The 15,474-nt window shown below is 37.8% G+C and overlaps 1 protein-coding gene across 2 annotated transcripts; it reads left to right on the top strand.

The window, feature by feature from the left end:
• The first annotated feature begins 1,399 nt into the window (after window positions 1-1,399).
• plgrkt (plasminogen receptor, C-terminal lysine transmembrane protein) lies at window positions 1,400-15,126 on the top strand. 2 transcript variants are annotated; one of them, XM_083930077.1, is made up of 6 exons: window positions 1,460-1,513; window positions 2,532-2,632; window positions 2,858-2,959; window positions 12,289-12,419; window positions 12,661-12,770; window positions 13,282-15,126. In XM_083930077.1, exons 3-6 carry the CDS (start codon window positions 2,879-2,881, stop codon window positions 13,407-13,409), a joined length of 450 nt encoding a protein of 149 aa, XP_083786203.1. In that variant the 5' UTR covers window positions 1,460-1,513; window positions 2,532-2,632; window positions 2,858-2,878; the 3' UTR covers window positions 13,410-15,126. The 2 variants fall into 2 exon arrangements, with proteins under 2 accessions (XP_083786202.1, XP_083786203.1); XM_083930076.1 differs by lacking the exon at window positions 2,532-2,632 and having other exon boundaries at window positions 1,400-1,513.
• The last annotated feature ends 348 nt before the right edge of the window (window positions 15,127-15,474 follow it).

Here is a 15,474-nt window from a genome sequence, read left to right as displayed (position 1 = left end):
GAGGGAAATTATTGTGCAACAGTTTCAATACGAAGATGGGAAAGGATCAGAGTAACAATAAACTAACATAAATCAAATAAAAATAAAGCTAACGTAAAATAAATCAAACAATAACTAAGTGTGACAGAGTGCAACAGACATTGTGGTTAAGCTTAGGTATATACAATATACAACAATACGCACTGTGCAGTTTAGCAGCATATTGAAATAAAATAAGTACAAACTAAATAAGTGATAAGGAGCGATAAGTGATAAAAGTGTTAAAAATGTAGCAGCATTTCCTTAAAAATGTAGCAGCATTTCCTACAGAACTAAGTTACTGTAGGAAATGCTTGTATTGTATGCACATAAAAAGCTGTGTGCAGTAAGGTGGTCATAGGCCCCTGTTAGTTTGGGCCCCCCACATTATTAATTGTGCGTTATCAGAAGAAAAAAATAGCTACAACAGAAGAAGAGTCTGCAACCTTGAAAAATCCTGTCAATTTAGGAATTTTCTTTAGTAGATCTTGGTCCGGTTGTTCTTGTTCTTGTTCTTTTTCGTGCTTCGCTATAACATTCCCTTTCTGACATTTGGCCTCTATACTGTCTAGTTACAGTGAGTGAGGTATCATTAGACAACAAAACTGACCTTATGAACCTGGCTACATGATGGCAGCTGATTGGGTGAATGTGTCCCATATCTATCCAATCAGTGGCCTCATTATTCATTCATTCATCTTCAACCTGTTGTTAAAAAATGTTTCTAAGGGCCCAAATAGGAGGTACGTTTTTTTTTCCAGTGAAGTAAATTACATTTTTTTTTTCAAATGGCCAGTCCGAAGCCCCTGCACACCTGGGGCCCCTAGGCTGCAGCCTGTGCATTAATCTGCCTCTGATTGTGTGTATAGGCTTTAGGCCAGCCTAGTTGTTTAATATACAACTCAGATTAATGTACTATTTGTAGTGGGGAGGTTAGCACTGTCACCTCACAGTGACATTGCTCCTGGTTCGGATCTTGGCTGGGGCCTTTTTGCGTGGAGTTTGCATGTTCTCCCTGTGTCTGCGTGGGTTTTCTCCGGTTTTCCTCCCACAGTCCAAAGACGTGCATGTGTTAGGTTCATTGATGACTCTAAATAGCCCGTAGGTGTGAATGGTTGTCTGTCTCTGTTCGTCTCTATGTGCCCTGTGATAGTCTGGCGTCCTGTCAAGGGTGCACCCCCCCTCACGCCCGATGTCAGCTGGGATCGGCTCCAGCCCCCCGGACAAGCGGTTGAAGATGAAAAGTCCCTGCTTTGTCTCTCTTTCAGGTTAGGGACCCCTGCCCCATAATATTATTTTTTGACATTTATTTGCTTTATTTTGAAAGTTTGAGCGGAAGTACTGCGTATACCTTACACCGGAGACTCCATACACATTAACTGACAGAGGAGTGTGTGCACACGTTCAGTTGTTAAGACATGTCCTTGAGTCCTTCGTCAGTCCTGTGACAGTATATTTGTATCAGTTATAGCCCACCGCCTTCAGAGTATATTAGGTATGTAAAGCCTTCATGTTTTAGCTAACCAAGCTAACGTTAAGTCACCACCCAAGTTTAAAAGCGAAGCTTATCGCGAGAAGCATGAGGAGCTAATTTATGTAGAAATTTTAGCAACATTTGTACGTCAGATTATTAGCATGAAGATAGAAGCAGTGAAAAGAGGCACCCGCCAGCTGCTGAGTTTAACTTAGCTGTGTGTGTGAAGCTACAGTAAAGCATTACAGTGAAGCCATTACATGTTGAAGTAAATAAAGTTTGCTTTGGTTCTAACTTTGCAAACTGAATATGTGTGCCTTTATGTTTGGCAGCAGTATGGCAAGCGGTTTAAACCTTTAGTATCTGGACTCAATGTGTATTGCAGATAGCTGTAATTCAATTCTTCCTAGTCAAAAAGAACATTTCAGATATCCACAATAACATTATTCCTATTACAAACGACGTCACCTTTGCCGTTCATGTGTATTGGGCTTTCAATGCTAGATATTCACAACTACATTTGAGATATCTAGGAAGAACATTCTGGATATCTGTAATGTCATTATTACCAGGAAAAACTCCCATTTTCAGTCAGAATTTTCATTTCAGATATATCTCAAATAAAAAAAATATTTCAGATATCCATGATGTAATCTTGACCATCCAAAATACATTTTGACTAGTAAAGATGCCATTATAGAGATAGATAGATATCTACAACTGTAATTTTACTAGGAATAATTACATTACATATATCCAGAATGTCATACTAGATATCTAAAATGTAATTGTGAATATCTGGAATTGATAGTAATTTGTACTAGTATGAATGATCCATCCATCTTTAACCATTTGTCCCTGACCGGGTCCTGGAGCCGATCCCAGCTGACATTGGGCGTGAGGTGGGGTACACCCTGGACAGGACGCCAGTCTATCACAGGGCACATAGAGACAAACAGAGACAGACAACCATTCACACCTACGGGCAATTTAGAGTCATCAATGAACCTAACACCTGCGTGTCTTTGGATCGTGGTAGGAACCCGGAGAGAACCCACGCAGACACGGGGAGAACATGCAAACTAACCAGGAAACCTCTTGAGGCGACAGTGCTAACTGCCACACCACCGTGCCGCCCGAGTAAGAATGATGTTATGGATAAATGACAATTGTAGATAGGAAGTATGTCATTGTGGATATCTTAAATTATCATGCTGACCAGTAAGAATTCAATTTTGATTAGAAAGAACGGTATTATGGATATCTAATTTACAGATAATTAATTACAGATCGGAGTGTGATTATATTAAATGTTAAAACTTCTTGCCATAGAAGCAGCATCATTTTGAGTGACTGTGTCTTTAGGTCATCAGTAACAGCGCCACCATGGGGTTTCTGCTGTCTAAATCAATGGAGGCGAACTTTCACAAGCAGCAAGAATTCATGCTCCACAATTCACGACTGCAGGTGAGTAATGTTCACACACTCACTCACATGGTATTTATAAACATCATTGCTCATCAGAATATGTCTTTTCCTATGCACTCAAGGTTGACTTATTGGACCTGCAACTTGCAGCCATGTGGTACCTGAGTCAGGTGGAACATGGAAGTGAGTGCTGTGCATAAATATATAAAATGGTGTTAAGCTTGAAGGCCTTCATCTAATGTGGCTTAGGTTGTATTGTTTGGACTATATCTTAATGTACTACTGTACATGTAGCCTTGTACCAGTCAAGGCTGGGCAACTGTGCAAAGCAGGCGACTGCCTACAAATCACCCAAATGTTCACTGTTTGGCAGTTTGATGAAATGTAATTTCATTAGGGGAATATCGGGATTTACAACAAACGACTGACACAATGAGGACCTACAATTGGGTCCAGCTTTGTTACTGGATCTAGTAAGGAGTCCCAGTGTCAAAATCTAGCTTTAAGATGAAAATGTTATTAATAATGTAAACATACTAATATAGTGCATGTTATTCAAATAATATATTTGCTTTGGCACATATCTCAAAAAAAAAAAAAGTGGGGGTGGGGGGTCGAAAAATGTATAGATACTACGGTAATAAAGTAAAGTTGTATTGCTGAATCACTGGATATCCTATCGCTCCAGTCTGTTTGGCCACAGATTCTCATCCACCTCATACCTAATTCTCTCCCTTTCAATGCAACGGGGGAAGAATTCAATGTTATGTCACCCTACAACAAATGTATCAACTGAAACATCATAGGCTCAGTATATTTTGAGAATTAGATGGACTATTCTGCATGTGATGCCTTATACAATTCAATAATTCAGAACATATTTTGGAAGGTAAAACTATTGAACTGAGATCTGGAGAAATATCTATTTAATCACAAAGACAACTAATAATTGTTCCAGTTATAGACAGTTGTGCTTAGTCATTTGCCTTAATGTAGTAAAACATTTTCAAATGGTAATGGTAATACTTTTTTATTAAGTTCCTTCAAATTCTTCACATATATTATGTAAGTCTGGACAGTTTGGATGAAAACTACAACTTTGGCAGAGGCAAACAACTGCAAGCGGTCATTCTAGTTTATTTCATTACTACGCAACAAACACGGGCCTAATAATGTAATATTCCAGGGTAATCCGTCATTAGTGCTAGTGAACCAGCACGTGTGGACCAGAATTTTGGCAGTTTTCCAGAAAATAGACTCTGGCTATCAATCTGGCATCAATCTCTCCTATCTATCCGTCAGCTGATGTTGCGTCTTTCTTTCTTTCTTGAATCCCACAATGTCAGAGCCAAGGTTTTAGGGCTTCATTTTGAATCTCAGTAATTCCATTTAGAGACAACATGTTTTATTGCACTCATTATTTCATTTAAACAAAGAATTTTTTTTTTTTTTTTCTTCTTGTTTTTCGGGCCAATCTGTTGTGATTCATTCGTGCCTGTAAGCTGCTGGGCAGCAGGTGGGATGTGTGGTTGTCATAACACCAATGACATTATCCAACTTACACCCAAAAGGGTTGTTGCGCTTTCTTCCCCCTAATTGTCTCCCGCTCTTCCCGCTGTAAATGTGGTAGAGGATGACTAATACTTTTCAGTGATGGCAAAGATCTCGCAATTGAGTTTTAGAGCGCCCTCATTTGGGTCGTGACAATGACTCACAGGTAAGTATCATGTTTAAGCAACGCTGTAGAAGAGCTTCATTGTTTCATTGACATACGGTAACTTCACACTCGGTATCACTTTTGAATACAAAGGTATTTCTGATTTTACCAATATCTGTCCATCTGCTTAATTTAAAGTGTGTGCCAACAGTTTATATTCTTTTCATTTTCATTTATACATTTAACCTTTTTCAGATCTTGGCTGAACAAAACACTCACACAATAGTCAAACAAAAATCTTCAGGGTCGCTCATGGTCAACTGATAATTTCCAGGAAATCATTAGCTGCTTTTGTCATCCTCAGTAGCAAAATTGCATATTTTACGTCACCAAATTTAATGAATAAGATTGACCCTGTCAATTTCAGAATATCTGTGACGCAACTCTGCTGCCTCCCCTTGCATTAAGATGTCAAAGATGATTGCTTGCTTTTCAAGTCACATTATTCAAAGCTAATTGATCCTTTTCGCTCTCATTCCTTGTGGACTCTTAAGACAAAGCCATTGGGCTTTGTGTTGGAATCACAAGTGTCCATCTTAAACATCACTAGAAAATGTATGGACATGGGTGTGTTTGTATGACGCATATCCTGAGGATAAATGGTAGCTGTGAAATGACATTTTTGTTATTTTTTTTTATGTTTAAGTGTCCTGGCTAATAATAGGGTTGTGCTTTATGTTCACAGTCACTGAACTTGAGTGGGTTTGAATGAGAAGTAGTTATGATGAGGCAAGACCTCCCAAGGTTTTTGATTCGCTCCATTCACTGTTTGTTAACGACTACAATCCTCACTTTCTAAAGATAATGCCAACAATAATGATGAATACAACTTCTGCTTGTTTAGACCTTTTCAAAAACACAATATATATTTATAAATTAAAATGACTTTACATAAAGTAGACTCATTAAACGGTTATACTTGTCATAAATCAGTACAGTAAAACACAGGGTGATTAAAAAAAGCTAAGGGTCGATCAGACATGGGTAAAATCATAAATATATATAAAAAGTGGACACAATAAAATAAATAAAATGAAACTAAGAAACAATTATGAAAAGAAAAGTTTGTTACTTTTGGGATGGGAGTCATTACTGCAAATACATACTGTAATATTAAATTAGGTTGGGAGGGCAGCGCAAAGTCCCGGATCATGATTATTAATAATAGACAAATAGTTAAAATTTCAGATTTACATTGTATCAGAAAATGGCACCACCAGACTAATGGATCATGAAGTAATTCCTGATGTAAAGATAAAGTGTTGTTGCTTTGACTTTGAGACTTTGGCAAATCACAGCCATAATATTTGTGTGTGTATGTTGTGGGTTTCTCTTCCCCCTCGTCTTCTGTTACATCTTCTTTCACTACGTAGACTGTGATGATTTGTGTGCATCAGTTTACAGGTATTGTCTCGTTCTGCGCAAGCCTTAAGAAAACGTCAGCGAATTTCCCACTTACGTTTCAGCTCTGCTCTCACCGTTTCACCCTCAGAAAGGAACTCATTGTGGCTCATTTCTCTCTTTTACTATTGGCGCAGGTTGACTTCAAATTTACAGTACTGGTCATCCCGTGTGATATTTCCACTGAGATACATAACATTGTCTATTTTTAAAGCACACACCACATGTAGGCAATGCTCACGCTATGTTGCTTTGTCATGTTGGTATGTAGCTCAGTTTATCACACATGGGTCTACTATAGACTGTATGAAAGAAGTGGACGTAGCCACTGTGACTTCACTCATTGGTCTGTGGATTAAACTTTTAAAGCCTTGAGTTTAGCATTTGGCTGTTGCCCTTTTGTTTTTGTTTTCTTTATTTGGGAAACAGTGACTATATTTAGACACAAGGATGGAGCTGTGGAGGAGTGGTAAGCTAAACGCTTAGTTACCAGCTAGCGTTAGGTCGCCATTGTAGCAACAAGGTAGCAACACCCTAAAGCGTGTCCTGCTTTATCGTCAACTTTACTCTAACTGGGACCATAATATACAAAATGAACTACATGCTGCATTGAAGAAAACTTTTCACTAGTGATTAGGTCCCCAAACTCATTAGGAAAATGTTTCCTGAGTTAATGTTTACTGAGGTAATAAATCAAGTGAGAAGTAGGGCCACCATAGCTTGTTGCTGCTGCCATCTTCACTGTGTGTCGTCGAGTTTAAATGCCGTTGGTTCTGCATGTTTTGAAGTTGTGCTACCTCACATTGCCCTCTGGTACAATGGGTTATGTATCTTACTCATTTTAAAACACATTGTACTTGTTTTTACACAGTTCTCCTTAGTTTTTACCTGTCAGAGGGCCGCGTAGCTGCATGCAGAGAGAAAATTAAACAAGCTGTATAAAAACAGAGCTTAGTCATATGGCGCCTTAGCATGCGCAAGACTTCCAGGACCCATGTAGAAGCTTCCATTGGATATATGGGCACGCCCTTCTGTGGACATCCTCCGACAGCCATGTTGCGCTGAGTTTGCAGCCCATGTATACTGTCCATAAGACTGAATCAACCAATTAGTTGAATAAACGACTAAGAGGGGGCAGCCCTGACAGATTTAGTGTCAAAACCAACCAAGTTTGTCATGTTGACGGAAGGCACAAATTATCTGGCAGAGTAAGGTTTTAAATGCAAGATTTGTGTTTGTTACCTGATATTGAGTGATTTGGATGTAGGCAGCATTTGTGTTCACATCTGTGTGTTAATGGTTTTGGATAAGTCTGTTCCTGTTGGTGACTGTCATTGTGGTAAAGTAGCAGAGGCAGCAGTTGATGAGGACAGGCTGTTTGATGCGTTGATACAAGGTGCAACAGAGAGGGTGTTGACTTCACAGATAGTGAAGAGCTTCTGCTGGCAGAGTTTATGATTGGAGTGTTGTTCTTCTTGGAAAGCTGAGTTAAATGTCAAGGAAGATTCACACATATTAGGAACTCAAATCCATGTCAGCTGCATCCGTAGAGATGTGACTGAAATTATGGCGGTCAAGCGGTTGGAGATGAATGAATGAATGAAATGCTGTAGTCATTCTTCACAGGCATTTGTCTGGACCATAGGTGCCCAATTCCGGTCCTGGAGGGCCACTGTCACAAGACACAAGACAATTTCTGTCTCTCTTTTTAACAATTTAATCTCCTTTGGAATATTCTACACCCTCTTTAAAATAAATTTACAAGCTGGTGACTAAAGGGATAAAATGATAATCATTAACAAGACGTAGGTAGTTTCCAGATATTTTATAGAAAATAAACATCAACTATCGCTGGTCTACTTCCTGTTTTGAGATCTAGATGAGAGAAGGGATGACTTAATTGGACACCCTTCATTACACATTTCTCACTCCTGAGGAATATTATGTAATCATGGGTAATTTCCCCTTGCTGTCATTGGAAAGGGGTCTACTGGAAAAATAATTAATTTCTTTACTTTCTGTTTCAACTTTGAGAATGAGGCATCCTTGAAGTCAGTTACACACTTGACAAACTCACCCCCTTAAACAAGTTTGTAGCCTCCTTCCTGGCAGTGGTAGCAGTTGTAGCCAGCTTGGTTACAGTAATGGATTGGCACTGCACCTTAGTGTTGTAATGATAGGGAGAGACAACCCTGGGGTGCACCTTATAGAAGCGTTGATAGCGAGTTTACTGCGTCCTTTCAGATTTTTTAAGGTGTCAGAGATGCAGGACGTGTATCTACTGTAGCAGGATCACTCTTTTGTTCCAGGTTTTATGATCAGAAGTAGCAAAATGTATTACTGTAGATGGAAAGTTTGATGATTGGGTAAATGCTATGGATGGTTTACTTCTTGTAAGGCCCTGTCCCAGCCTGGTCAGTTGCGTACATGAGGAAGCCTGTTGGATGAGAGGTGAATCGTCTTCCAAGACAAATAGCCAAGTCCAGTTGCTTTTGACTTAAATTGCTTTGGGGATAACAATGACCTGGACAAATGAGAACATTCATAAGCTTGTTGTAAGGCACCATGTTTTAATTAAAAAGACTATATCAATGATATAAGGCTGATATTTATGCATATTGGCATTACTGACTAAACTGTCAATTGTTAGAAGTGTTAGATCTATACAATTTCAGAACATAGTGGAAAAATAGTAGTTGCATAAGAATTAAAGTTTGTTTAGTCCAACCAACTATCCAAAATACAAAGATATTTTTTTCTCCCATTTGAGAGAAATATTTATAATTAAGCTCATCATTTCAACTCTCAAGTCGTTGTTTGAGCGTGACTGATTTTTTGATCAAGAAATTCAATTTCAGCCACTTTTATAAAACACAGTGTTAAATATAATAATATATCTGATACTTAGTTAATGGCCCTCATGATCGTAGACATTCAGTAGACATTTGGCATAAATGAGGTTTGCAAAAGTTAAGCAGCAAGCTGGAAGTCCATCTCAGTCCACCTCCACCTCCTCCAAGCAGACTCACAGGAAAGGCACAGTTGTGTTCAGTTTGGCTCAACCAGTTTCATGAAAAAACACAAACAATATCATTGCATCTAAATGTATATGCTTTTTGATTGGTGACTTAAATGAGCCTTGATGTTCACAAATGCTGATTGAACTCTAATCAGTCTAACAGCATGCTTAAAAACATATTGGATCAGATTTAAGATTGATTGCACTTCATACACATTACTGTATTTGTACCTGCCAGCAACGTCTAAGCCCATTAATTACAGCTTAACCCTCCTGAGGTGTTTCTGAAGTCCACGCCTTAACTTCTGCTCTATTACTGACCTTTATTTTAGCCAATCAGCCCACTTGACTTTCTTCCCAAGGTCACAGCCGGTGACCTGCTGCTATTGCTATTGTTTCTTTTATTAGCATTGAAGTAGAGCTGGATAAACACAAGACTTCTGAATGTTGCAAGTTGGGTTACCTGGCCAAAGCTTTGTCATTATATAGAAGATGTTGAATCATTCCTAACCACTTTTGTATTGTAGAAATGTGAATTAGACTAGTCATATACCTATAACTGGCCAATATTCTATCAATGAGGGTGGAGTGACTCATCAGTCTTGCCCTTATTTAACCTGCTTGACAAGTTAAAACACATAGTGCTGGGAGTTGACTTCCTTACAAATTAAATTAACTGACTTGTTCATTCAGAAGCTCATGCACCTTTTTCTGGCTTTTAAGTTGTAGCGTAAAGCCCTTTCAAAATAGGATTTCCAGGTCCAAGCCGGTGTAGGCCTACTTTTTCTGCAATGCCGCAGTGCTGTGTTGCTCATTGTTTGAACCGATCTGAGTTAAAAACAAACAACATAATTGTCATTTTACCTCGATGAAATGGTGTAATTGTTCACAGGTTCGACCATTGTTGTCTGTTTTGTTCGGCAGAGCATTTGGAACGGGAAGTCGTATTTTAAAAGGGTGTTACGTCAAACTTGACTGCCCCAGAGCAAAGCTTGAAAATCCACATCCACTACCTACATGTAGATATGTTGATAAGGTATACTTATATATAAGGATGCTAACCCTCTCACATTTTAACAGCAGCCCATATCCAACATTAGTTCTTTCTAGTTCTTCAAGCTTTACTCACAGTAAGATCATGTGCACAACAGTAATGACCATAATGTGGGTATGGTAACCGCATGTGTAGAAGTAGTTTGTTGTATGATACGAAATTGTCCCTGTAAAGAAATTTGTCTTGGACTCAAATGCTGCACACACATATAGTTGCCTCCATTATAGTAAAAAAACAAAATTGAAAAAATACTATGCTATAATGCCCTGAGTTAGTTGTCTGCAAATATATATTGTAGTCTCTCTTAATATCTTGGTTACAGGCCCCTTTTTTTAAACATGATTAATTACATGCAACTTTTATTTATTTTAGTGTCATTGCAAAGAGCATACGGTATGTACTTATACAACAAGTACAACAAAATACAGTTTAGAATCAAACCAGAAGTGCAAAAGGCAGTGTGCTAAGCAATGTACCTGTGTCTTACGGTAATATAAATCATACATAATAATATGATATTGATAAACAGTAAGAGCTGTATATGAATATGCTTGATATTAACAATTCCACAGTATGAACAGTGTGTATTAAATATGCTACAGTATTCACAGTATGAATAGGGTTGGTACAGATTCTTGAAATCCTTGAAATGCTTGAATTTTAATGTTATGTTTTCAAGGCTTGAAAAGGCTTGAAATTGTATTTCTTTCACAACAAAAAGATTGTTTGCCTCTGGTGTAATGAAACACTATTTTAGTTGTTTATAGCATAGTACCCTGTCTTTTATCGTGATAGAAAAGTGAAATAATCATTTTCAATATGTATGTAGAAATATGTAATTTAACACAGCTGTAAGGTGCTGGAAAGGCTTGAAAATGGACCTTGAAAGTGCATGGTTTTGATATTGAAAAAGGTGTACAAACCCTTTTTTAAACAGACAGCTGTTACTGTAGGCATTGCAGGTATATATATATATATATATTAAACATAGTGCAGGTGTAATTACAACTACTGCTAATAGTAAGACATTATAAACACCTGGATGTATAACATGAATACAGTGTTTACACTATAGATCTGATATGTGCAGTATGGACAGTAGTATAAAAATGTGAGAGTATGTATAATGCAAGTAAGTGTATGTTCGATAGTCTGGCAATGTTGAGTGTAAGCCAGCAGCCTTTTCATTCACTTTACACTAGCTTAATTGCACATAATGTTCTGCCAATATCAATCAATGTGTCACATGAAATCATGTAAAAATCTAATTACAGCGAAATGTGTCAGTTTCTTCAGTGTGTGCATTAAAACAGATAAGGCAGATATACAGAATTGTTGGTGAATACGGACAAAGTCAGAAATCTAAATGTCCCTTTTTTGACATGTTGTAATTTATTTCATCCACTGGTGACATCAACTCACGTTTGAATGGTACTGGTCTTTTTTTTTAATGTCATGTTCCTTAAGTGGAAATAAAAGCTCATATTTGACACATTCACTTTTTGAGAGATAAAGGCTTTTTAAATGAGAGTGTCACTCACTCAGCTCAATATGCAGGAGGTATGTAGAGTATATATGTGCAAGTGAACGTCACACAGGAAACGGCAACAAAAGATTCATGTGACTGAGGATCATCAGCATGGACGCAGTGTTTCTGAGGCTGAAGTCGCTGTCTCTTGGTCCTTTGGCCCTGTCTTTGTCCCTCTGATGTCTGTCTGTTGCACTGCTTTAATATATTAGATTCAGATATTCATTTTTTTCCCTACATAAACATAATTTAAACAAATACGTATGTCATTTGTTAAATTCGGCTCTTGGCCAGTTGAGCATTTTAGGGCATTTTTGTAGGGCATTTTACATTTGGAAAATATAGTTGTTAGTGCTCTCTGGTGGGCAAATTATATCATGACGATACGCTTTCTAAATTACCTCAAACATATTTGAGGTATTCAATTTTTTGTTTCTTATTGGCCAACATAAATACTGTTATCAATGTATCTGAAATTAACTGATAGCACTGGTATTAAGTTTATTTGGTGATTTTTGGTTGTTTTATTATTATTTTAGATTAAAATGGTCCATTTTTAATGTTACAAGTTGTAAAATGCCTGATGACGTCGTGTGGGTGTGTGCGTGTGTGTGCGTGCGTGCGTGTGCGTGTGTGTGTGTGTGTGTAGATGGAGCGTCAGATCCTGATGCAGAACCAGATGAGAGAGCGACAGATGGCGATGCAGGTTGCCTGGTCCAGAGAGTTTCTCAAATACTTTGGGTCTTTCTGTGCCTTGGCTACAGTTGGACTCACTTTAGGGTGAGTTTTGTGTCTAGGGATGGATGTTAAAAATTAGCATTAGCTATAAACATGATGATACTTGCATCAGATTATACTATCAAATACACCAGTAATACATACAACTACTCATAGAGGTCAGCTCAGAAGTATTTGGTTTATCATTAAGATTCACTCAGAGATGTTTATTTGCCTTTTTATCATTGAATTATTGTGGAAAATACTAAGTTGTTCTTCTCTCTGTCTTTATACTTTTCTTCAGGTCCATTAAAAGAAAGAAACCGTTCCTATTGGTTCCCATTGTGCCTCTCAGCTTCATATTTGCCTACCAGATGGACACCGCCTACGGGACACTTATTTATCGCATGAGAGGTAGGACTAAGGAGATGTCATTACCCCTTTAAAAGCAAATCTTAATAATGCTGGCCAGAAAGAAATCACATTATCCTATGCGTCATTTTCTTTTAAAGATCCATTCCATTTTCAGGCACATTCGCTTTAACATTAATGTGAGCTGTGACACCAATATCCACAATCATCAAACTTTATTTCAACAAAAATGCCTTTATTACAAAAGTTTGCAATGCATATGTTTTTCCCAAACATATATACCTATACCCACACGCTCCTGCCATTTTAAGTCATTTCACTAATTATCTATTTCCCATTAAATTGATTTATGTCTAAACCTAATATCAACAACATATACACGTGTAAAACCAGCAATAACAGCTGACGCATTACAGAAATCAACTAGCTTATTTAAAAAGAGAACATAACACAACTACTGTACTGTATGTGTAGGAAAAAACAGTTTATTTCACAGACACCCATTTGCAACAATACCACACATTGTATCTTTTTTTCCCCATTGTACCTTCAGGGGAGGCTGAGAGTATCATGACATCTGAACATGACCGTCTGGACTTGCCTCATGGGACTCCAACGTTCGATAGCATAGAGAAAGCTCGCCGTGCTAGAAGCAGCCTCGCCTCCTTCTTGGAGAAATGAGGTGTCGCTTCTTTGAGACAAAACCCATCCAGTTGATGCATTCACCCATTCTGCTTTTGCTTAAAAAAAATGCCTTTTTGACATTATTGAGTCTATGGTTTGCACTATTCTACATACTGGGCCTTGAGTCAAATTAGTTTCAAAATAATGAACATAAAGTAATGATGTTGTTTTTGTGGTTATTATTATCAGAGGTGCAGGTACATCGTAGAACAAATCTGTAACATGAATATTTGCATGAATTACATTCAGCCATTGTAACTCAGACATTATTGTACGTTGAGACTGCAGCTGCTTCCCACATTCAGACCCATTATTTATTATCTACAGCATGTACTACATGTAAGGGATAATGGGAAGCAAGTGTGTCCTTTAAAGTCTGTGACTTTGTCCATAGCAATGGTAATTGACCATCATGTGAGTCAGATCCGAGTATTCAACAAAGCCGTGTAATAAACCAATCTGTTACTAATTTAACCTGTTAGTAAACAAAAGTATCAATACACTTTACCGTGTTATACCAACAGGAAATTATACAACATGTGTGAGAAGTGAATCAAGCTGCAACTTCACAAAGAGACATCAAAATGTGTAATATTAAAAGATTACTTTTTGTTTTTGTTTTCCAAGATTTGAGCTGTTTCACCACCCACAACTTATTTTAAGCAGCTTCATTTCCTCCGCGCATTGCATTGTGGGTGAATAGTGTGCATCAACAGCACACTCAACAATTGATCGTTTTTAGTCACTTTTCCAGTCTGAACACACCACATACTGAAAAGCAGCTTAGCCTCAGTATGTAGTGTGGAATTGGGACACAGCTTACATCCAAAAGGTTGTGTTAATAATTGTTAATCATGTTCTCAGTCATAGTGACTTTCAACCACTTGAGGGCAAAGAGGCTTTTAAACCCACTTGCAGTAACGTAACCCTTAATAAGTCTGAGGTTATCAAGGCCATATAGCTGGTAATTAGGCACAATTGCCTACTTACACATCAGGCAGACACAAAACAACATCACAATCTCTTGGTGTATATTTTCTTTCCACCTGACACATTAAAAATGCAATATTCACATGTTTTTTTAGCTTGTGTTTTGCTCACAACTTCTGTGTTTTTACATGTTAGAATCTTAATACCCTGGTGTGTAACTGGTACACTCACTGTCAAAGAAAGAAATCAAAGCAGCTACAGGGCGGTCAAAATGTTAGATCCGATTAGATGTTGAAAATAACACAACGGAATATTATTATAACTATATCACTAAAACGTTTGGTCATTACTACTGAAAGAGTTGATATGCCATCCATAATTTGAGTCCTGATGAGCTTGATACCAAAGCTGTAATTAGCATTGGCGCACCGGTAACTTCTAATTTTATTATCGCACCTGCATTCAGTGGATTTCAAATATTACAAGGTGCTAATATTTATTGTGTATTTAACAAGAAAGAAAATGGCCTCTCTATTCTACAATCATATTTTACATGGTGCTATTTTAACACTCTAAAGCCAATAAAATATATATATACACCAAACTACCTTTTCTTCCACATATATGGACATAATGTTAATAAAAGCCTGAAGCGTTTACAATCTTAATTTCTCCCCAGTAAAGTGTAAGAGACGTCATACATGCCTTCGTATCATTTTCTCACCAAGTCATCACAGCAAACAGCGTATGAGTAATGTGCACACTCACACTTGACAAAAAAATATCCCCCTAATAATATTATAATAAAGAAATAACTCAAAGTACGTCATTGTCGTCAATCTAAATTGTGTGTGTGTGTGAGAGAGAGAGAGTGAGACAGAGAGAGGGGGGTTGGGGTTGAACACAGGTTGATGAGTGAACCAGTGACCAGGTTTGAAGAGGGAACAAAAAGAGGAAACCAAAGCCTGCTCTGCAACACGAGACGGACAAACAGAAGAAAACATCTTTTCACAACTTCAGCATCAGCTTCTGCAACAAAACTCTCCTAACAGAAAAAGAACCAAGGAAATGAACAGGATTTGAAACACTTATCAGATCTCGTTAGGAACTCAGCTTGACCCTCCTGTTCAAC

This window comes from Echiichthys vipera (genome assembly GCF_963691815.1).
Source record: "Echiichthys vipera genome assembly, chromosome: 16".
Lineage (NCBI taxonomy): Eukaryota > Metazoa > Chordata > Actinopteri > Perciformes > Trachinidae > Echiichthys > Echiichthys vipera.
This window is presented reverse-complemented; position numbering and strand designations above follow the sequence as displayed.